The sequence below is a fragment of the Harpegnathos saltator genome, unplaced genomic scaffold, assembly GCF_003227715.2.
Source record: "Harpegnathos saltator strain DR-91 unplaced genomic scaffold, Hsal_v8.6 scaffold0, whole genome shotgun sequence".
Taxonomy (NCBI): Eukaryota; Metazoa; Arthropoda; class Insecta; order Hymenoptera; family Formicidae; genus Harpegnathos; species Harpegnathos saltator.
The window spans coordinates 466,301-491,938 of record NW_020229871.1 but is presented as its reverse complement, the minus strand read 5'-3'; the positions used below and the strand labels follow the sequence as shown (position 1 = coordinate 491,938).

At 37.8% G+C, this 25,638-nt stretch overlaps 1 protein-coding gene across 7 annotated transcripts in view; it reads left to right on the top strand.

Moving 5' to 3' along the window:
- Positions 1 to 25,638, top strand: part of LOC105181089 (uncharacterized) — a 259,808-nt gene that overhangs the window by 95,056 nt on the left and 139,114 nt on the right. For all 7 annotated transcript variants that reach the window (XM_025296603.1, XM_025296635.1, XM_025296568.1 and 4 more), the window contains one exon: positions 2,842 to 3,085. In XM_025296603.1, coding sequence (XP_025152388.1) covers positions 2,842 to 3,085 — 244 coding nt within the window. The remainder of the gene's footprint in view (positions 1 to 2,841; positions 3,086 to 25,638) is intronic.

Genomic DNA, 25,638 nt, shown 5'->3' with positions numbered 1-25,638 from the left:
TTTTTCAATACAAGATATTAAATATCTAGCAAATTCACTTTTCGATAATTTATTTTAATATTTTTATACGTAAAATAGCAAATGAAATTATTTGGCGATAATAATCTTTGTATATTGGTGCATTAATGAATCTGCAAAATGTAATAGAATTTTGTTTAAAGCTTGTTTGTTTTTTAATGGTAATCGATTTCTCTCAGTATTTTAAGCATAAAAGATATTAACCTATTGAGTAACGAATTGTTGAGATATTTCGTATTTTGTATTGAAAAGTATCAAGATGTAATATAAAATATCCCGGAAAGTATTCACTTTTCGATCATTTTACTCCGGTACTTTTATATGCTAAGAAGCAGTCATTATTTCTTACTTCAATTAATGGAAGTGTTGCATGTAATTATTTCAGTATGTAACTAATTCAATATCATATATATATTACTTCAGTATAAAAGCCGGCTAAAGCCTAAATAGTTCAAACTGATTTTTCAGGTAGAATCACTTCATATTTGGTAGATTAGTCAGCGATCTGTCTGTTTCTGAATGCAGATCTGCTTTACGTTTACTGTTAATTTATAGTAACTTCTGTATAGAGATGCACCACTAGAATCTAAATAAAAAAAGAATGTTTTATCGGAAAAGTCGTTTATTAGAGAAAATATTAAAGATACAAAGAAATGCTTTTATATTCAACTTAAGAGATTCATCCTGAGTCTTCTTATTCAATGTAGTTTTTCTGTGCCTCGATCACTGCTTCAATTCTTGTCTTATCGATTGATCTGGAAATTTACTTCCAGAATATGCCAGACAATTAGTAAAAGTTACCATGTAATTATTGATAATGTAGGAGATTGGACAAGTTATTAATAATGAAGTATCACTGCTCTAATCAAGTAATATGTGTGTATTTTATTCCAAGTCATTACAATAAATTATTTATCAAGTTCTGCCGAACACACTTTTATCAAATAGACTGTATATAAATTGTTTCTAACGTGCGTTTATTTTAGATGTAATGTTTTATTTTTACATATTTTATTTTATTTCTTGTTGCTGGATTATTTCGACAAAAATATTGCAATTGCATATTTCTGTAAAATCTTTGCAATATTATTGTATTACAATTTGCAATATTGCAATATTTATGCAATATAACTGGAAATTTCATTGTGGAATTAAGATATTTTAAAATGTTTCAAAAATATTTTAAATCAAAATAAGAATTGTTTTAAAGTTATCATAAATATATCTTTCTAATAACCTTCTAAGACGTTTTCGAAATTTTAACGAATGTTTCCGGACATTTTTTAGATTTATATTACTTAAAATAGTATATTTGAGCATTCAATGTATATCCAGAAATAATCACCGGATATCCGTGTTTTGTAGATGGTTGATATTAGAAACTCCGGTTAACGGAGAGATTAAATATAACTCGAGCGAACGAGGGATTAAAGCTGACGTTAAATAAAGTACCAAAAACGAGCGAGTCGCGGGTGAAATTATACCGAGTGCGTTTTCGTACCTTAAATTTATGCGTCGACACTGTAGTCAGCTATTCGCTAGGGCGGCCGATTGGTCGTCGGCGACTTCCCAGCACTCATCAGAGCTGACAGTCACGAGAGAAGAAGAAACGGTCTCCGTCTGGCGTTGCACCGACGTAAAAAAACAAAACAGAACGGAAGTGGAATACTATCTATAGCCCAGCGTAAACATGGAGGCTCGTGGCGAGACGTTTCATCGTAAATGAACGATATATTGAGAATAGTAAAAGTTACAGAAGCACGCTATAATAGACTAGCAAGATAAAATATGTTGAATACCTTTATAAAAGTATTACCTTTTTATAAAAATAACATTAACAAAATTTGAAAAAATAAACCTATTTTAGAACTGAGTGACGTGCGCTTTTACACATTATAAATATTACCCTCAATCAGGATAAGCAGTTTGCAAGTAATGCATTGCTTGTAACGCGTGTTATCGTTACAAATTACAAATTACTTTCTTCACTAACAAGTTGACACATTATTTATTTTCATTAGTAAAGGTAATATCAATGCAATTACATTTTTTAGTTAATAGTATATAATCATTGCTTTTCGTTATAGAATAGGTTATTATAGAATAGGAAGAAGTGAAAAAAAAGTTTTTCAAAACGTAGTAAAACAAAATTAACGGAAATTAACAATTTATTTTTTTTCTCAGTAACTATAATCGTTATTTCTTTATTAACTTTTTTCAAATTTTCTTATTACTTTTCCATTTTTCATAATAGGTTACTTTTTAAATAAATAACGGGAAAAGTAACAAGTTAATTTTGTAACGGATAACGAATAACAAATTATTTATCAAAAATAACTTCTCCAATTCTATCTTTGATAATAAAATTTATGTAAGATATATATAAAATGTATATAGATGCAAAGATCTTATAAAAGCTGAATTTTAAAGCTTCTTACCCTCTTTTTTTATATTTTCGACCAAGTTTTTCTAATTAAATATGCGGTTAGTGGAAGAAATGGATACGGTATCCAATTTTTCTCCTACTAACTATAGTATTTTCGACTGAACACTTAAAATATCTTTTTAAGATATCTTTTAATACATCCTTTCAAAGTATCCTTTCAAGTAACTATTAATATTGAAATATTAACATATTTTAAAATACTATCCATTAATATTTAAATATTAAGTTATGTTAAATTATTTCGGGTATTTTTATATAGAAGATTTTTCTTTTCTTTTATATTTTTTCATGAGATAATTTCTTATTGGATATGAAGTATATTCTATTTATGAATTTACGTTCTATATTAGTAACAGATTTATTGCGTTTTTTTTTAGAAAGCTTATTCCTTGCCTGTACGAACACATACTCCAACTTCGCAGAATCGTGTTAATTTACGTCGAAGTGTCAGAAACGATCCGCCACCGCATCCTGCACGTCTGGATAAGCATCGCCGTGGTTGGACATTGCATTTAGCTCGTCCCCTGAAGGCATCTAAATGTTCCTGTTCACTCGTACCATTGCTGATTATTGTATTGGTCCTACTGGGAGTCGCAGGAATCACATTATACATCGTTTTTGGTAGGTTATATTCAATTGATTATGTTTCAATTCGGTATGTGCATTTTTCAATCGTGTCATTTTATATTCTTTGCCGTTAATTAACATTTTTGCAATATCAAGTTCTTATTTGTTGAACGATAAATGCGAAATTCTTAAATATGTTATCGCGTCGCAAATTATAGTATCTTATTAAACTAACTCTAAATCAGCTTCTTCTGGATTTTCATGAAGTAACAAATCAGTTATGCTCTGGACTATGGTTAAATTGGAGAATGAGATTAAAATTTTTATTAATTAGTTAATTAATTTATTAATTATTTTATTATTAGGTGCGCAACTAAGTTCTCGCTGTTTTTTTGATGAAAATGCAACTTTATTGTGAAAAAATGGTTACAAATGAATCATTCAAAATATTGCCCATCGCTAGCGACAACTTTTTCCCATCTTTCTGGCAGAGCTCGAATACCGTCACGGTAGAAGTGTTCGTCTTTTGAGGCTATCCACGAATCAAGCCATTTTGAGATGTCTTCATATGAGCGAAACTGCTGATTAGCCAGACCATGTGCCATCGAACGGAACAAGTAATAATCGGACGGCGCAATATCTGGGAAATATGGCGGGTGGGGTAGGACTTCCCATTTGAGCGTAGGTTTTAACGGGTTTGGCAACGTGAGGCCGAGCGTTGTCATGCTGTAGAATCACTTTTTCGTGTCTCTGCTCGTATTGTGGCCGCTTTTCGCGCAGTGCTCGGCTCAATCGCATCAATTGAGTTCGATACCGTTCCCCAGTGATGGTTTCGTTCGGTTTCAACAGCTCATAATAAATAACACCGCCCTGGTCCCACCAAATATACAGCAAAACCTTCGCAGCGTGAATATTCGGCCGAGTCGACGACGTAGAAGCATGACCGGGCAGTCCCCATGATTTTGTTCTCTTTGGGTTGCTGTAATGAATCCATTTCTCATCACCCGTAACGATGTGATGAAGAAAACCCTTCCTTTTTTGCCGCTGGAGCAGTTGTTCACAGGCGAAAAAACGACGCTCAACGTCTCTTGGCTTCAAATCATAAGGAACCCAAGTTCCTTGTTTTTGAATCATTCCAAACGCATGCAATCGCTTGGAAATAGCTTGGCGGGTAACTCCTAATGCTGAAGCAAGCTGTTTTTGCGTTTGGCACGGATCCTTATCGAGCAATGCCTCCAATTCAGCGTCTTCGAAGGTTTTTGGCCTTCCTTCACGCGAACGGTCGTCAACATCGAAATCACCGTCTTTGAAGCGACGGAACCAATCACGGCACGTTGTTTCACTTAGAGCAGCATCTCCGTAAACTTTTTGGAGTTCTCGATGCGCTTCAGCCGCCGTTTTCTTCGAATGAAAGAAGAAAAGCAACACTTCCCGCAAATGACGATTATTTGGCACAAAATAAGACATTTTCACACAACCAAAAATATATGACGCAAAAACAAAATCACTAATGTGTCAAAGCGGTTTGTTTACCATATGTCTAAGCTTGGTTCATGACGTTTTGGTTATGTCACAATCGACCAGCACTTACTACTGGAGCCATCTCTTGAAAAACAGCGGGAACTTAGTTGCGCACCTAATATTATCATTTTTTTCATTTTTTTCAAAACGTTATCATAGAGGATTCTCCCAATTATATAATAGCATACTGTGTTTATGTACTTCTGGATAAAATATATGAAAAAAGACAAAACTGTTGTATCTATTATAAAATGTTTATTCTTTATATTTTATTAATCACACAGTGGGTCAGCAAATCTGAAAAGGTGATTAAAAAGTAGAATCTGGAAATAAGATCATACAAATGTCATTTTAAGATAAATTAACCTTTTTTACTTGGAGCCATCTCGCGCGTTACCTACAAACAAATCGACGGCACTTTCATAGAAAAATGTACAAACAGGAATCGCGTCATATTACACAATGTAGTTTTGAAACCGAGTAATTTATTGTAATGATATTTGGTTTATATGAATCTTTAGACATTGAGGAACATATTTATAACAAGATGTTAAAATTTTATATCTTATATTTTTCTAACATGTGGAAACGTCTGAAACAGTTACCGATATGCATTGCAGGTTTCTTGATACATGTTGTACGAAATGTAGTCACACACTTATCTTTCTTATACAAATGCTCGTTTTCCTTACGTGTTGACATTAGAGAAGTGTTGATACTACTATAAATGCACTTCACATGTTCTCTTTCTACATAACATCAGCTGATATTTGTTTACATACAGGACCTACCAAAAGTTTCAGGCCATCTAAATAATTTTTGAATAGTTTGAAATGTAGGATTAAAATTTATAGGGATACAATGGGATCACAAAGTCTATTATTTAACGACAAAAACACCTACACCCCCGGGGGGGAAGGGGAGAGCCAAAAAATCTTAAACGGCATGTGGGGTTGAGTGAGGGATCATTCGAAAGGGCTTTCCGAGACGAAAACAATCGCCGAGGTCTCTATGATTTCTTTTCGCAAAGTTATGATCATTTGAACATTTCTATTGAGATTTTGCGATAGTGAGGGCCGACGGCGACAATAGAAAAAAGATAAGGCTTTACGTTCAAATCTTTTGAGATCTGTATTACACAGCTTTCCCACAAAAATGATGAAAAGGAGCAAGAAATTTTGTTGTACAACTCTGTACAAAAAAAATGATTAAACAAAAAGCAAATAAGCAGAGATATGTGAGAAATATTAATATTCCTCAAATATTACAATATATTGAGAGAAATTTTAAACATAGCGATATATACTTACAAAATTGCAGTCGCAAATAATATGTAACGAAACGATGGATCGTATAAAACTACTAACGTTCGCTGTGATGTCTATTAGCTTTTATATTATCAAATATAACATATATGTCCACCCCACATCATGCTTATTCATTATTGCATAAACGGCTGACAATATGTTTTTCTGCACTTTGGACACTTTACACATGGTCTATGATATGCGTATATACTTATATAACATGTTTACAGTTAAGACCGACATCATACGTACAGTTTTGCATCGCATAATTTCATCAATGCGATATTTTTAGTATATGTCATCTGTGGAATATTTAATAAACGTGATCTTAGAACTCTGATCTTGCAACTATGTGTATCACTACCGCCGTAGCAATTATATCAACAGTAATTATAATCATGCACTGCAAAAATAGGCAAACTTCTCATAAATTAGATTTCAGTTTCAAAATATGTATATATATATATATCTTTTCATAAAAACAAAGTGTGGGAATATATGACTATGTCGTGCATAAAATAATTAATTTTATTGTTGTTGTCATATATTGAAATGTTTATGATTATATACGAGGTGTGTGAGAAAAATAATGAGACTGATTTTTTATCTACCAAAGTTTTTATTTTTTCAAACAACAATATTGTCCCCTTCAAAGTAGTTCCCTTCGGCAGCTATACACTGGCGAAGTCGTAGTTTCCAGTCTTGGTAGCAGCGCTGAAAGGCTTCAACTGGTAGGGCCTTTAACATGTCGGTCACATTCTTTTGAATGTTCTCCAGAGTCCCAAAATGACGTCCTTTCAAGACATTTTTCAATTTCGGGAAAAGAAAAAAGTCACAAGGACTCAGATCAGGTGAATAGGGGGGCTGTGGAACAAGAGGAATGCTTCGTCGGTTTTTGAAGTTGAAGGTCTCCCTGAGTGAGGTTCATCTTCAACGTGTTCTCGGCCTTCCAAAAATGATTTATGCCAGCGAAAAACTTGTGCTCTTGATAAGGAATGTTCCCCATAGGCCTGTTTCAACTTTTCAAAAGTCACACTCGCGGATTCCCCAAGTTTAACACAAAACTTGATGGCATAACGTTGCTCTAAATTCCGCTGTTCCATTTTCGTAACACTCAACAAAAACACAACTTCACTGATGGCGCTCTCAAAAATCACGTGATGGCTGTACGGAGCTGAAACTCGGACTGAGCATCTGGAAGGGATGAACACACCGGTCTACATAAGTAGAACAACACAGCGTTGCCAGATCGCTCGCAGTGTTGTCAGTCTCATTACTTTTCTCACACACCTCGTATTTGCATATCAGTACTATCTTCTAGTCTCTTACTTATGCGGAAGTTCGAAGAGATGTATTACATACATGTATCGCGTGGAACAGGCGACTACATATGGCGTTACGGGTATGTAGACGTGTTCCCACGTATTTTTTGAAAAGTCCATATGTCGGAAAATGGCTTTATCATACATGGATGAATTCGGAATAAAAAATCCTTTCATTTCGTCGAAATGAAATTTTTCAATTATAAAAAATATTGGAGAGTGGTAGGGGTATGTTTAACATTTTAGCATTTTTTTTTAACTGAAAACGCCATTATACGCCAAAGTACTCTTCAAACAATTCAATTTTTGTTAAAAGAGTTTTTTTAATCTCTTATACTTTTGACGATGTATGCTCTGAAAGAAAAAAACCAATTTTCCTTCAAAGGGATGTTTCAAAGGGGTGTTTCCCCTAAATATGCGATTGGGCGCGTATAAAAAAATACATGTCCCTATTTTAGTCTACATTACAACATATTTCAAGCTCATCTGAATCGGAGAGGGACGATTCCATATGCTTCCTTGTAAGAAGAAAAGTCAAATACCATTTTGCAAAAATCATAATAGTTATTAAGTTACGAGGGTAGTCCTAGAAGTACCTGACCTGACATATAGATAGCGGTTGTTGTTTGAAAAGAATGACTATGGTAGAAAGTACCAACCTTATAAAACTTAAGTTTGAAGTTTGACGACGCTAGGTTGTTTAATATTTGTTTGGCAGCCATCAATAGTAAACGCTCTCAGTGAATTTATAAACATGGAAAAAATTGGTCATCGTTATGTGATACAATATTTTCATTTGAAAGGCCTCAGTCCAACCAATATCAAAGCGGAGTTAGATTATACTTTGGGGAAGTCTGTTCCTTCGTTTACAACAGTAAAATATTGGGTGGCAGAGTTTAAACGAGGCCGAGACGAACTGTCAAGACGAACATCGCAATGGTCGACCAAATGAGGTGACCACGTCAGAAATGGTGAAGAAAATCCACAAAATGGTATTGGATGACCGTCGACTGAAAGTGCGCGAATTAGCAGACATAGTAGGCATTTCAAAAAGTGCTGTACATCGCATATTGACTGAAAATTTGGACATGAGAAAACTGTGCGCAAGATGGGTGCCGCGATTGGAACAAAAACACCGTCGTGAGGATGTTTCAATCGAGTGTTTGGCGAAGTTTTGCAGCAATAAAGCCGAGTTTTTGCGTCGATTCATAACCATGGATGAAATATGGACCCATCACTTCACACCTGTAACGAAGGAACAGGTAAAACAATGGACCAAGGTGGCTTGATGGCTATTTTGAGGAGCTCGACGATTCCCACTATAAACAGGGTATCGAAGCTATTGAACATCGCTGAGAAAAGTGTATTGAGCTAAAAGGAGACTATGTAGAGAAATAAAGATATTTTTTTCTAAATTTTATGTGTTTTCTTTGTTAGGTCAGGTCTTTTGGGACTACCCTCATATTAATCATTGAAAATGACCATCCAGAAACACCATCCACATCTAGAAACTTTGTTAATTGATATCTTAAAAATTTGCATTGACTTGCAAAATGGTAAAGGACTTTTGGTTCAGAATGACCTAATCTACAATTATATAATGGCTATTATATCTAGCGATAGATATGAATATATTGAACTTTAAATCCTGAATCTTGAAACTTTCTTTTTTTTTCGTCACGCAGGGAAAACCCTTTATAGGTACCATCGGACCCTGGGGAGGTCCGGTGGTTATGTGGGACTCGCACCCACTAAAACCTCCGCAGGACGCCACCGGGGGGGGCACTCCGCGCAGGACACAGGAAGGCTTTCGGCCTCTCCTTCCGCACCTGCAGCGCCTTGTGGCCTATTGCAGGCCCCTCCCATGGCGCCGCGCGCCGCGGAACTTGTATGGTCGGTCGGGAGGCCGGTCGGGAGAGGAAGAGAGAGGCACCCATGGCTAAGTCGGTGGGTCTTCGATCACCGTTCCTCCTCTCCTGGGTGGTCTACCACACCTGAAGGGGAAGGTGCAGTCCAGAGGGCCCGTGGGCCTTGTATCTCCTTGACCTTCATTCAGGTGAGGGAGCGCCGTCCCTCAATGCGACGCGCGACGCCGGCCGAGCGAAAACGTTTCGCCCGGCTTGCCGACCGGTACTGCACTGGGCCGGCGAGGGAGGAGGGTCCAACCCCCTTCCCTCACCCCACCTCGATGGTCTGAGGGGGGGAGAGAGCAGGGCCCGGCCCCCACTAGGTTATCCTGCTCTCTCAATAATCTCTCCCGCCACTCACAAGGGGAGAAAACTCATCCCCTCAACGCGGCTTAAGCCGCCGCCGGGAGGAGAAAGACTCCCCCCGATATTGTGGCAGGAGAGAATCTTCCCGCGCTGCTAACGCGAGGGGAGGACGTTTACCCCGCCTTTCGTATAGCAGGCCCCGTGACCGCTGCGGAGGGGGACAGCCCCCCACTAACGGAGAGAGGCCGTGCCCCTTCCCACATGTCCCGGGGTCGACTCCCTTCCTGTGGGCTTTACGAGCCAGCCTACGCCGTTTAACCAACGGCAACTCCCCCCCCCGGTAGGTGTGCTAACACACCTTCAGCCGCTGTCCTTAAGGGACAGCGGAGGGCGATCGCGACGGCGCTCCCTGCGCCTGCCGCCTCCTTTCGAGTGGAAGGCCAGCCAACAGGACGGTCCTGCTATCCTGTGGCTAGCCTCCCTTCCAGCCATATCGGCACATCACGCAGACGGGTGTCAAAAGACACCCTTGCGCAGTGTGCTCGCCCTGGCCACACCTGAAACAGAGGCCGCTCCGGTCTTCTGTGGCGGAGCAATTCGCCCTGGTATGGCCAGGAGCCCAACATCGATAACACTGGGGCAGCCTAACAGCCAGCAGTGTCACACTGACTGTAGATCACTCCAGTGTTAGGCTGTCCCCCCTGGCGGCCCTGACAGCCGCCGCCAGGGGAAGACTCGCCCATGCCACTCCTCGGCCCCTTACCCCCCAACGGAGAGTGCCGAGTTAGACAGCCCCGGGTACACATCCAGCGCATCCAGTTAGGGTTGTCCGTACATCTTCAGGGGAGGCCGCCTCATTGAAACCTACAAGGCGAACCTCCCCTTTCTGCTCTGGGCGATTAACAATCATCTCAGGCAGTATTCCCTGTAACCTTTCGGCCAGTTTGTCCGCCTTTATCCCCCAGGGCCCGAATCCGGGACGCGGACTAATAATGCGCCATCAGCGCTCCTCCCAACGTCCACGCCCCGGATGTGCAAGTCCCCGAAGGGGATCTTATTTATTGCCCGCCTAAGGGCCTCCGCGTAGAAAGTCCTCTGCGGCAGCCGCACCGTAACTGCGGCAGCCGCGGCCATTTCCTTCCTTTATCGGGAAGGGGCTTGTTGGGACCTCGTGCCCTACGGCCCTCATCTCCCATTCTTCCCTCATCCCTTGTAACGTGGGAGGGTGGTTTGGAGGTTTTGTATCTCCCACCCCACCTCTCCCCCGTTTCCCTACCTGAGACTGCTGGGGGTGCATGGCCTTTACGGTCTTAGATGCACCCCCCACGTCAGCCTCTTCTTCTCCTTTCTTCCTCTTCCTCTTCCTATGGTTTACGGTCGCCCAAACTCCTTCCTCTCGGGGGGCGACCAGGACCACTACCTTTCTCCCCAGGACCGGAGAGGGGGACCTGTCAGTCTGTGTGGAGGCAACTACTGTGTGGAGGCATCCTCGCCTCCTCCACTTCCCATATCCCTCACTTCAATCTTCCCCATTCTTCATCTATTTGAACGGAGGTTGCTGCGAGCAACCTCCGTTCATTCTCTTCTGTCTGGACCTCTTTCTCTGTCCGTGCCTCTCTTTGTGCCTGCACAAAGGCTGTCACAAGGACAGGCCTCTGTGCAGCTTCCTCCAATTTCTCCCGACTCACGGCCAGCTGACCTTTAATTAGCCGGAGCTCCTCTCTCAGTGCTCTCTCACTGCGGCCACCCCCTTCTCTTTTCCCTTTTTTAGTGTATCTAGCTCGCGGGCCCTTGCATCCATGCATTCTGCCATATCCCGCCTGGTTTCCTGACTAAACCTCAGATCCCTTCTGAGGCCTGCTCTCTCCTCGTGCAATCTTCTCCCCTCTGCAGCTGCACACCAAACATAGTGACACGTGTTTTTAAAGAAATCCCTCAGTTCCTTGTCCTGATCTTCACTTATCTCTCCGTTTTGCAATGTCAGGTCCCAAACCTTTTTTATCCCTTCCAATCTCATATCTCAATCATCCCGCGAGCCCTGGAATAAGGTGTATCATTCGGGGCTACCGGGTCTTCCTCCAACAGCACCGTGGAGCATGCCGACGTGTCCATTGAGGACACCGAAGCTCCGAATAAACCCTCCTCCTCCTTCTTCCTCCTCCTCTTCTTTTTCCTTTCCTTATTAATTTCTTGATCTACCATTGGGTTTGATTTCCTCCACTCCTGGCGGCTCGACCGGCCGGGCATGCCCGCACCACGGAAAACATGACCCCGTGGTGTCCCCGAGTTCCCCCGAGGAACCGGTCTATACCTCGGACCCGGGGAGAGGTATCCCGGGTACTGGGCTCCAGCCCCCTACTCCCGTCCCAGCCCCATTACGGGGACCGGGCCGGTTTCAAGGGCCCCCGGTCTCCGACACCCGGGGTACCGCCAGGAGCGCCGCCATGCGGAGGGCCCCGCGAAAGGAGTTAGGTCACCGGTGTCGCAATCCACCGGGACCGCTCCTCCACGGCAGCCAGCCTGGACACGCTGCCCAGGGGATGGGTTTAGGGATGATGCGATTCCCATCCCCCGGGTTCACCCCGGGGAGCTCCGGCCCCGACCTCGGAATACGTCCGAGCTGCCCGGAGCCCCCCCGCCACCCCGGGTACCGTGAGGGGTCCCAAATCCTCACGATGTGCAGACCCGAGTGTGGCCCGTCCCTTCAGGCTGGAACACCGACGTGCAATGCCTTCAGGAACGCAATACCTTCAGGGACGCAATGCCTTCAGGGACCTCCCACAAGGGTGAGGTCCTGCTCCTCCGACTGCCGGAAACCAGCATGCAATGTCAGAGAGGTGGGGTCCCCACCCTTAACTTCCCAAAAATTGGTCGAGTGTGGCCATCTGGCCATACCGCCATAACATCCCTGGGCGCTCTTAGTCCAGTCCCTCCGTACAGACTACTCCGGCATGGTAGAACCTGCCAAGGACCAAAGCCTCCGCCGGCACAGCTCTGTACATCATCGGCACCTTCAAGTCGCCCCACCACGACAAGGTGGCGCCCACGGGGAGATGAATCTTGAATCTGTTGCTAAGCATAATAACCAATAGCAATAATTCTAGATTAGGTTATTCTGAAAAGAAAAATCCTCTACTATTTTGCAAATAAGTACGCAAATTTTCAAGTTATCAATTAAAAAAGCTTCTAGATGTGATCAGTTTTAATCATTAGTAACTTAATAACTATCGCGATTTTTGTAAAATGGTATTTGACTTTTCTTCTCAATTTGATTTGATCATCTTTATAATTTTGTTTCTAAAAGATTCCGAACACCCTATATATTAGTTTCTATAAAGTATCACTATGTTTTTCATTATACAGGGTGTCCTTTAAAAAAAACACACCTGATAATTCTCCAACGAAGCATTTTCAGTAAAAATTTCGAACAAAAGTTGTATAATTTCAAGGGAGATATAAAACAGTTATACTATTTTGTTTACAAATGGCACCACTTTCGAGATATTCGCTGATCATTACTTTTCTTAAATGGAAACCGCAATTTTTTATTACACTGTCTTTTTCTATTTCAATTAATTTAAACAACTTTTGTCTGAAACATTCTTTTATTTGCCTAATATTTTTTGAGATATTTAAGAAAAACTTGATCACTTTTTCAATATTTAACTCACGATATCTCGCTAACTATTTGTCGGGAGAAAAAGTAGTACTAGACTTTTCTGCTGTATTTCATTTTAAAAATATATTGTTATAATAGCGCCCTGACTTTTGTTAACTTACTGACTTTTAGAAGTTTCAAAATCATCAAAACGTGCCGGGATTACAAAAGCGTATTTCCTATTTGCACTTACGCAAAAAAGGATTTATCATAATACTTTATCGCTTATTGAACATATGTAAATGCAAGCCCCTCTTTCGCGCGAGTTTATAATCGATCGATAGTACACAACCCAACCTTTCAAACTACCATTTTTTACATGTAATTTTTCCTTCTATATATTGTGAAGATTTCTAAAGACTCTAGTTGTATCCTAATGATGCTCATGACTTGGATAAAAGTTCAGTTTCTACTTTTATCCGCTCTATGGCCAAATCTTAGCTTTAAACAGCTACACAATTATATCCATTCAGACGATAACTAGCATAATTGAAGAATTGAACAAACTTACAGTGAAGTTCGATTGTAATTATACTACACGTCTCGTTCTCGATGATCAATATGTAGTTGTCTCATTTCTGTCGACATCTCACAACGTTTAGCGCATTTAACACAGATGGCGTGCCTGCTGGCCCTTTCCCCAGGCCCACGCTCCCCGCGTCCTCTGCAATCATATTGTTTCTTTGTGCTCGGGATCTCGTACGTTCACGTAGCTAATTAAAACTATCAATAGACAAAGGTTATATGATGTCTAAGTCAAAGAAGAGAGGGCATTCTAGATCGAGATCAAGAGAAGGGTTGAGGAATGGTAAAAGGAAACGAGAGAATTCTAGCGAGAAGCTGCAAAGAATGCAGGATCAACTGGATAACCTCACTAACACTATCACGACACTAGTGAAAGAGCGAGAAGCCCAAACGGCTTCGAGCCACTCAGATCGACAAATACCATTAGTGGTTGATGCTGGTACGTAGGATGGTTATAAGCTGATAACACATTGGGGGAAATACTGCTCGACAATTCCATACGAATTTCGAGAGTCGAAATCCATACGAGTTCGACAAGGGTTAAAAAACGTAAATAAGTTCGATAAGAACAGAATATTTACGTAAAACACAATAAGTGTAACCCCCCCTTCCCCTCGATAATTAGGATTGGTGAGTATACACATATATATGTATAATTTTCAGACTTAACCATATATGAGGGGAATAAAGAAGGTAATGTACCAGCAAATAGCGTTGCAATACCTAATAATGGAAAAGTAACACAGACAACGAGTACTGACAGGGATCAGCCAGAAACTTTTGAGAGAAAGAGTGTTAGCGAAGAAATGTCTAAGATCTTGGGAGAAGATCAGGACGCATCAAAGCTGCTAGAATTGAAAATTCATCCAGAATTAAAAGATAGATGGCAAAAATGGATGAAAGATGGTCTACCGAAGGAAAATAAAAAGTTGATATTAGATATATATCCAAGGAATGGTGACTTCTTTACAGAAACACCGAAAGTGAATCTAGAAGTGGTACCCGTCTTGACAGAAATTGCTGTTAAGAGGGATCAACACTTCGCTGAAACGCAAAATTGCGTTGGATCGGCTATTTCGGCACTAGGGGCCGCAGTTTCCGTATTACTGGAAGGTCCCGAAGAAGACATAGACCAAGAACAATTCACAAAATATCTTTGTGATGCCGGGCAGCTATTAACCGAAGTATTTTATCAACAGTCGATAGCGAGGAAAGCGTTCATCACACCGTTGATGAACAAAGTCGTTAAACCAACTTTAGAAGCAGCAAGATCAGATCAGTGGTTATATGGAGAAAGATTTGCGGAACAAGTCAAAGAAGCAAAATCTCTAGAAAAAGCGTGTGCTAATATTAAGGCCCAGGAAAGAAAGACAAGTACTCAAAAGGCTTTAACAGGTTGGAACCAGGTAAACGCAAAATACCCACCTGGAAAATATTGGCAGATGGGTTATCAGAGATATCAGCAGAATGCATACCAGAGGAGAAATGTAGTCAGGTTCAAACCCAGGATTCAGAAAATGAATCAATCAGGGAGGTCCAGCAGTCGGACGACGAACCGATCATCGTTGAAGAAATAACGAGGGTAATCGATATAGCAGGGCGCCTTTCTAGATATAGGGAGAACTGGAAAGATATTACATCCGACAGATTTATTTGGTGCTGTTTAAAAGGATATCGGATCCCGTTTCGGGAATTTCCAAATCAAAGCAATCCTCCAAAAACATTTTGGAGGATTTGAAAACGCACAGACGTTCCAAAAGATCAGTTAAAGATGATCAAATTAGAAATTGATAAAATGCTACTAAAAAAGATCATAGAAAAATATAAGGAGACTAGTGGGCAGTTTATATCAGCATATTTTCTAATTAAGAAAGCGGATGGTACAAACAGGTTTATATTTAATTTAAAGAATTTAAATCAATTCATTGACCCCGTACATTTTAAGATGGAAGATATTCGGTCGGCAAAAAATATGTTGACAAGAGGAGCATACATGGGCTCACTAGATCTTAAAGACGCGTATCACTTGGTGCCTGTGCAGGAGGAGCATAGAAAATTCCTAAGATTTAAATTCTCAGATAAGCTGTATCAATTTACATGTCTACCGTTCGGTTTGTGTACCAGTCCGTATGTCTTCACAAAACTGATGAAACCAATCATTAACCAACTAAGATTACAAGGAATATTGTCAGTGATATACCTAGACAATATTTTTTTATACACAGATCTAAAGAAATCTGTCAAAAAATATTAACTATGCTATAAGTTTCCTAGAACATCTAGGTTTTGTAATAAATTATCGAAAGAGTGCGGTGGCACCTAGCCAAGAATGCAATTATTTAGGTTTTAACATTAACTCGAAAAAATTTAGTTTAGAATTAACGAAGAGAAAAAAGAGTCAGATTATGAGTTTTCTGAATCAATATAACGAGGAGAAGAGATACAGAATTCGAGATATAGCAAAATTGCTTGGGGTCTTAACAGCTGCATGCCCTGCAATAGCATATGGTAGAGTATATACGAAGAGATTAGAGAAAGGAAAATTTCTAGTGTTAACACTTAATAATAATGATTTTGAGGGACGGATGTGTATAAAACGATAGGTGATGAAAGACTTAAACTGGTGGAAAAACAACATATCTTGCGGTCTTAGTCCTATTAGGAAACAAAAATTTAAGTTAGAAATTTATTCGGATGCTTCATTAACTGGTTGGGGAGCTCAATGTGAAGATACTAGTATTCATGGGTTTTGGAATAAGGAGGAAAGAAAACGTCATATAAATTATTTAGAACTTTTGACGGCTTTTCTAGCTTTAAAAAGCTTTGCGTCAAAACTGTCTAATTGCGAAATTCTGCTAAGATTAGACAACACAACGGCGATTGCTTATATAAATAAAGCAGGCGGAGTCAAATTCCCCCATCTAAGTGACTTAGCACGAGAAATCTGGCAATGGTGCGAAGGGAGGAGGATATGGATTACTGCGTCATATATACCATCAAGTAAGAATATAGAGGCCGACGCAGCGTCAAGAGTTAGTAATATAGATACAGAGTGGGAATTGTCTGAGAAGGTCTTTCAGAAAATTAGGAAAAGTTTCGGTCCGTTTACGATAGATCTTTTTGCATCAAGGTTGAATAGAAAATGTGAAAAATTTTGCTCGAGGTTTCCTGATCCAGAAGCAACGGTTGTAGATGCATTTACAATATCGTGGGGTGATGAAAAGAACTATGCGTCTCCTCCCTTCGCCCTAATTTTGCAAACATTAAGAAAGATAATTATAGATAAGGCAGAAGGCACAGTTGTAGTGCCTTTGTGGACAAGTCAACCTTGGTACCCTATTTTTAAGTCACTCTTATCTGCAGAGCCTCTTATATTTTTACCTAATAAAAGGCTTTTGTTATCACCTTGTAGACGAAAGATACATCCGTTAGCAGCAAAGCTTTCATTGGTGGCAGGGCGATTATCAGGGAAGCGTTTCTTAGAAGAGGAGTTAAGGAAGAGTCAATAGACATTATGATTGCATCTATAGCGTCTGCGACCCTCAAGCAATATGAAAGTGTTTTTAAACTATGGATGAGCTTTGCGGAAAAGAATGATCTAAATGCGTTCAATGCTGATACTACAGCCATTTTAATGTTTCTAACTCAAAGATTTGAGAAAGGTGCAGGTTATAGTACCCTAAATACGACTAGATCAGCGATTTTACTTATTGCAGCTAATCATAATATTTCTAAAGACGGACTCATCACGCGATTTTTGAAAAGCATTTATAAAAAGAATCCTGCAAGACCCAAATACGCTACAACGTGGGATATCTCTCCAGTTCTCGAGTATCTTAAAAAGCTTTACCCTTTAGTTAAAAGCTAAGGATATAGCAGAAAAAACAGCAACATTATTAGCACTAACGTTTGCGCACCGATTACAGACTTTAGCACTGATACATATTGACAATATTCATGTTTTGGCAGAGGGAATAACCATAAAAATATCTGATTCGGTTAAAACTTCCAAACCTGGATTTTTTCAGCCAGAGCTAAGTTTTCCATATTTTAAACACAAACCAAGTTTGTGTACAGCAACGACTATTTTAGCATACCTAAAATACACAAAGAGTTTAAGAAAGGACAATAATAAGAGATTGTTAATATCCACCGTAAAACCATACGATGCGATAAGCGCACAGACCATTAGACATTGGATCAAATCTGTGTTGAATAAAGCTGGCATAGATACGAATCAGTTTTCAACATATAGTACACGACATGCTGCTGTGTCAACCGTCTTTAGGAAAGGCGTCGATATAGACACAATAAGACGGACGGCAGGCTGGTCTGGCCAATCGCAGACATTTTTTAAGTTTTATAATAAGCCGATGCAAACTTCTAATGATAAGTGTATGCATGCAATTTTAGAGTAGTTTTGCTCTTTATTAATTGGACGGGAAATGTAGTTTGATTTTGTTTCTTCTCTTGGAGTTATTCAGGTAATTAGCTCGACTGTGCGAATGACAATAAATACTGGAAAATAGGAGAAACTAGAGTTGTGTAACCTAAAATAAATATCATCGAAAGAACGGTAGTATAATTGAGAGGTCGAGAGCCGCCGAAGGCGGGCTCGTTCGACCACAATTATACGAAGCGTCTCGTTCGAAGATGATCCTTTACCCACTCTATTGATATTCCCCATATGTTTACCACCCTTGATCATCAAAAAAAAAAAAAAGGAAGAGAGGACGACAACTCTTCCTATCTCTAAAAAATATGGTTGCAGAGGACGTGGGGAGCGTGGGCCTGGGGAAAGGGCCAGCAGGCGCGCCATCTGTGATGCTTAAATGCGCTAAATGTTGTGAGATGTCGACAGAAATGAGACAACTACATATTTATCATCTTCGAACGAGACGCTTCGTATAATTGTGGTCGAACTTCGCCCGCCTTCAGCGGGCTCGTTCGACCTCTCAATTATGCTGTTTCGTCTGAATGGATACTCCCATCCATCCATCCCCGAAATCAGATTTAGCTGCGTTGAAATAATGAAGTTCCCGGTGCTCGCGGCGGCGGGACCGCTACGAACCCGCCACCTCTTTGGTTTTGGAGAAATTAAAGTGGAAGAACCGCGACTGAGCGTGATTACACAATTATATCCATTCATACAAAAATAGCGTAATTACAATTACAATCGAATTTCACTGTAAATTCGTTCAATTCTTCAATTTTAATGTTTATTCCTACAAGAAAACGAATGTTCTGTTAATCTAGTTTAATTTAATAAACAGTCCCCATTATTTTCGACACACTTCTGTCATCTTTCAGGCAGCTGGCGAATTCTATTTCGGTAAAAAGATGGTGGTTTTGACTCAATGAAATCATCTTTTTTTTGTTTTCTCGGGAGATTGAAAGTGGAAATTGAAAATGGGAATCAAATGATTCTGAAGTCGACCGGAACAGGTGATAATCTGTAGGTTAAGATTTAGAGATAAGATTTGAAGAATAAGCATAGAGGAAAATTTCCCAGCTTAAAGAACAGATAAGTTCCAAAGTCACTTTTGCCGTATGTGGCTACATATTATCATGCAGCAGAATTACTTGCCGGGTTCTACCGCGGCCTTTTACGCTCGATTTCGTCACTTAAATTAATGAGATGCTGTTGATAACGCTCAGAAATAACGGTTTCACTGAGTTTGAGCAGCTCATAATAAATAACGTTCATAATAAATAGCTTATATAACAATAATAAATAAATAGCTCATATAACAATAGCTCATATAATAATAATAAATAAATAAATAAATAAATAGCTCATAATAAATAATAAAATTGTAAAATTCCACTAAATATACAAGAACACTTTTCAGCGTGAATATTCGGTCTCGCAGTACTCGTTGATGACTTACCCGGATAAACCTACTCTTTTCACTGTTTGGGATTAGCGTGATAATATACACTTTTCATCCTCAAATCTACACACTCACAATTTTATGAAAAAAGTACTTTTATTTGAATCTTGACAGCAGGGACATTGCCATCTCATTTTGTTTTCCGAAGTGAGCACATGTAAAACTTAACGGCCTGCCTTTGCAATTCTTCCAAGATTGTTTGAAAATATAGAAATAGCTGGTTAAATTATATTAAGTTTTCTTAGCAAGTTCCTGTTGTGTCCTGTTGTGACAAAGATTTTCATTCAGTAGTTGCTCCAATTCTTCATCTTCAACTTTTATTTGGCATTTCATTACGTTGGTCAGTAAGATCAAAATTACTTTCCCGGAATCTCTTTTGACAAGTTTTATGGGTCAAGGTAACCTCACCTAAAGCGGAACAAATCATTTTAGTAGCCTGAACAGTATATTTCTTTAATTGAAAAGCAAGAAGAATGCAGTACCTCATGCATGCTCTATTTTGGACGACATTGTGTTCATTGCTGTTTTCCGAGATTATGTTGACAGCGCTAGCTATTATAGCGCTTCTTAAAGTTTATTAGGTTGGCATTTTCAAATCATTATAGAGCAGGGAACAATTTTAAATTTGGACTAGAGTTACAAGATGTCAAATATAGAGACACCGAACTTATTTATACAGGATGTTAGAAATGTCTGGAAACGGTTAAATATCTCGAAAACGAAACGTTTCTGAGAAAAATATTTCCCAACCAAAGTCGTAGGGTTTTAAAAGTTCTATTGAATGATCATATCCGTTTGTGGATATTATCCATCTTGAGTGGAGGAGTAAAGACGAGGTCAAGGCCAACATGATTTTTTTAAATGGAACACTCTATTTTTTTATAATACAATGTTAAAGATGACTACGAGACGTTTCCAAAGCATTACTTGATGACCTATTTTTGTTGAGAATTGTCTGAGTTATGAGCTTTAGAATTTACGGTGCCGCCAGCATTAGTATTATAGGATGTACCGCGTGGACGTTACATGGTCGGACTTTACACCCCTGTATGTGTGTGTGTGTGTGTGTGCGCGCGCGTGTATATGTAGATGGGTTTTTACTGAATTAAGTGTTCAAATTGTCTTCCGTTTGCTGCTTGACAATGATCTAATCGTAGATGAAATTTATTTAAAATGTTTCGTTTCATTTCTGGTGAGATAAGGTTTACTTGGTGCAGTATGCGTTCCCTAAGGTCTGCCAAGTTAGCAGGTTTCGTTACGTACATATTGTTTTTAACGTACCCCCATAAAAGGTAGTCCAATGGAGAAAGATCTGGTGATCTAGAGGACCACTCTATTTCTTCACGCCTTCCTATCCATCGGTTTGGGAAAGTATCAGTTAAAAATTGACGCACTACTACTGCATAGTGTGGCGGCGCACCATCTTGTTGAAACCAAATATTGGGTCTGGGAAAAAGTTCGTGGCGTTTTTCCCGATAGATGGCGTCAATTGCAAATAACTCAGGAAACATAGAGTGCCTCTAATCAGAGTGATGACACCTGAGTATATCTTTTCATTGGTCCGCCATGTTTTATCCGTTCCCGCCAGTTATTAAACGAGTTTTTTCGCATTTTCGGAAAACATATTATCACAGTAACATATAAAACAATGATACTTATTGTTAACAAATACATAAATGAAAATAAACAAATGGTGCGTAAACAAAGTATTATTTAATGCCAAAATAGTGTTTTATTGCACAAAACATTGTAATCATGTTGCACAACAATTATTGTAAGTACATTTAAATAAACTGAAAATAAACTTGAAATAAACTTGAAACAAACTTGAAATAAACTTTAAATAAACTTGCAACACACTTGCAATAAACTTTAAATAAACTTAGAACTATAATTTAATTAATAGACGTATATAGATTTGCAGTTATTTGAACGAATGATACATCGCCATGGACTTGCTGTCATAGAATTTACGATTCGGTAATACAATTTTACGTTTATTTTTAAATTGTAAACGCAACGTAGCGTATTTGTGGAATAATTTCAAACGCATGTTATGGCAATCTGGAATGTGATCTGTGGGAACGGAGTCAAATAAGCTAACTAAAAACTTATGTAGATCTACATTACGCATATTAGTAAAATACGGACTATAATGTCTATAAATATTTTTCACTCGTAAAAAAACCTGAAATGTTGGCTTATTAACAAAATATTAGTATTATAACATCTAATTCTCACAAATTCCGAGTATTGAAAAGTTTGTGGTTTTTTTGAACCGACAGATCGCACACAAGTATTGCATGTTCTACATATTTTTATTATAGATGACAAACAATATCCTGCAACGTTGTATGAACAATTCATCTGTATATTATTATATTCTGTCACTACACTTATGTCAAAAGGAGGAATGTTCTCTACAATTATAGATGCATCAGATATAAACGGCTGAGATACATTATTTTTTTTAGATGTTAAATAATCTATAAAACCAGGAAGATATTCGCTATCATCAATCTCATAGTTTCCTGTCAATATTGCTTTTGTAAACATGGATATGGCAACCAGTTTTAAATTATTTTTAAATTGTAAAGCATCTGAAATCACATGTCTTTGTCGCAAAACTGAGAATACATTTTCAACGCAGTCCTGCCTAAAACGACCCGTCAAAACAAATTTAAAGTTGCGCTCGTTTAACAAAAATTCAACTAACAAGGGACATTCGGCAACGCGGAAATTCAAAAAAATCTGAAACTCTGCATAATTGTAGAGCAGATATACCTAATAACAAAACAATTTTTCGTTGGTGCCCAAAAACGGTTTTAAGGGTGGAAACAACCCCTTGAACAAAGTTGATTTTTGTCTTTCTAAGCGAATATTATCGAAACTATTAAAGATATGAAAAAATGTTTTAGACAAAAGTTTTATGGTTTTAAAAGTACTTTATTATGCTATATTTAGATTTTTTTAAAATGTAAAATTGTGTATAAAATACCCCCCCTCCTTCTCTTTTTTCAAATTGTTAAAATCAATTGTCCAACCAAAATAAAGCTTATTTTATGACAAATTCAACCATATATAATAACATTATGTTTGGAAAAGGCAATATTGAAAAAAAAATTAAACATGCTCTTATATGTATGCTACGCGTACCAAACTTAAGGATTCGCTACTTGACGATGGCATTTCTTTCTTCCTCAAATCTTCCTCATAATTGCAAACTGTAAAAGATAAGGAAGGAAGAAAATAGAAAATCTAAAAAAGCAATAAAGTTGATGTTAAGAAGTAAGAAGGAGAAAAATAGCATGATAAGGATACAGTCACTAATATTTAAAAATGTTATAAATTATAAAATTTCACGTAATAGACGTTTATTTTGCCAACATTGCGGCTACCTTTTTTATTAATTTAAACGACGCGTAAATATAAATAAATATGTGTGTGTGTGTATGTGTGTTTTTGTACGTGCGCACGTGTGTGTACATCATGGCAACATGCAAAACACTTGTCACAAGTTTTATGACTGTGCGACCAAAATAGCACTCTTTATCAAGTACAGTGCAATCAAGGTTCATTATATTAACATATGTTATCTTCATTCATTTGCATATAAAAGCTGTCCATTTTGGAATACATTTCAGTGTTATTGAAGCAGTTATTGAAGCAGTACGTATATTATTATTGCTGTGAGAAATGTTTAATTAAAATATCCTTAAGATTTGTATCACAATGTCAGTAATAAATCCAGCTAATGTTATTAATTTGTTAATTGCGACATTTCATTTCACAAATATTGCAATAACTCCTGTTAATCATCAAGAGGTGGAACTCCATGATAGAATTACTGATTTAATAAAGAGTGCTATACATCACGATATTACGATCGAACATGAGTGGAGACTTGATTTTGACGATCCATCAGAACCGCATGACGTACAATTTGTAGATGTGTACGATATTGATGCTGAAGAAGATAATTATGGAAATGAAGTTTGCACTGTGGATGATGAAGGTGGAAATGTAAACTTAAATTATAAGAAAAAGGCAATCGAATTTTGGAAGAGTGGAAAGAAAGGACATTTATCTCTTACGTCTGTACAACATCGTTTTAGAAAAGTAAAGTTTAATTAAATAATAAGAAGAATAATATATAGTAAAATACTTGAGGCTTTTACGGTGTACAGTGACCGGCAGTGATTCGTTCCGCGACAGAGAGAACTCTATTTCCCCTCTCGCGGAACGCATCATTGTCGGTCATTGTACATACAGCTTTGACTATAAGTATAAAGCATCTCAAAAAATTTATTTAAATTGTGTAACAAAAACATACTATATGAATATATGGAGAACATAATATAGTATACGAGTATATGGAAAAATAATATAATAAAAAAATATAATATAAGAATATGTGGAAAATAATATTTATTTTACAATATTTATTGTAATATAATATAATATTAATATAATATAAATTATAATATAAATATAATATACATAAATATAATATACACATTATATTACAAAATATTAATATAATATTTATTGTAAAGAGATTATATATTTACTATGAGTATATGCATTGATTTCTAGGAAAATACAATGAGTTAGAGATGCTTTATACTTATGACCAAAGCTGTAAATTATATAGTTAGAGTCGCGTTGTTTTTTATTTTAAGTTTTACAATTTGATGTTTCGTGAACATTTAATTCGTATATAACTTCTTTTATTTTTGAATTCGAATTGTTTAATATTGAGATTTGTTTTCTTCTAGGTAAAATCTATTCAACAATTGCACAGATGGCAAGAACATGTAATGCGTGGGGGTTCAAATACAGACAAACTTGTAGTTATTGCTGAATATGTTCTTATAAAATTCCAAGAAGCTGTTAATAGAGGACTTATTATTCATGATATAAATCTGCGAAAATGGGCACTAGAAGCAAAGGAACAAGTGGATTTTTCTTCATTTAAAGCAGGAAATTGGTGGATATGGAATTTTAAAAAGGCACATCGTATTACATCACGTAAAATAACTGCATTTAAAACGCGGTCTTCTCATTTAACTGATCTAACTATACGTCAAAACGCTGAGGAATTTACTGAGGAAATACAGTAAAGCCACATATTAATGTAATCGGTGCTGAATCAACTTATAATGCGGATGAAAGTGGCTTTAATTTAGAAATACATGCAGGAAGAACATTAGCTAATGTAGGAGTGAAGACAGTTGGAGCTACTATCCAATCTTTATCTGCTATGACTCATAGCTACACCATTATGCCTATTATATCTGCAGATGGACATCTCCTTTCGCCTTTGTATATAGTATTAAAAGAATCTACTGGTGTTTTTGGACCACAAGTAGAACAAACTCTTTTTAGACCAGTGAATATTTACATTGCGGCTTCAAAATCAGGGAAATTGACAACTGAACATTTCAAAAATTGGTTCCAAGAAGTGTATCTACCAAACACTGGAGAGAAAAGTATACTACTGCTTGATTCATGGACAGGACATTGCCCGAACCAATTGGAAGAACTTGTACCAAAAGACAAACATGTAAATATTCTAACAATACCAAAAAAAACAACTGCTTTTACACAGCCATTAGATGTTTTTGGTTTCAGAATCTGGAAAAATTTTGTTCGAAGCTTTTCTGATAGTGTTATTATAAATAATTATGACATAAATTTACATTTACGTAATAACATAATAAAATTGCAATCTTTAACACACAATCAACTGTCTTCTCCAAGATTTCGAAATTTATTTAGATATAGCTGGTATAAAAGTGGTTATTTATCAACACGGCCTGAAAAATTTCATAATCCAATCGATTATTGTTATTTTAAAGAAGAAAAACGTATACCAAAATGCAGCATTTGTGGTAAAATGGCTTTTATACGTTGTGCATGGTGCAAGCAATATTTTTGTTTTGAACATTTCTTTGAGCAATATCATTATTGTAATAATTATATAGAATAAATAATATTTTACTGTCCTCAATTCCTGTAAAATTTGTATATATTATAATCCATACCAAAATATAAGATATCTTTCACTCGAATATCTATATCGACTACTTAATTAATAAAACCTATATACTGAATGAAGCAAAACACATACACACAAATGTACACTGAATAAATTTATAAATTAT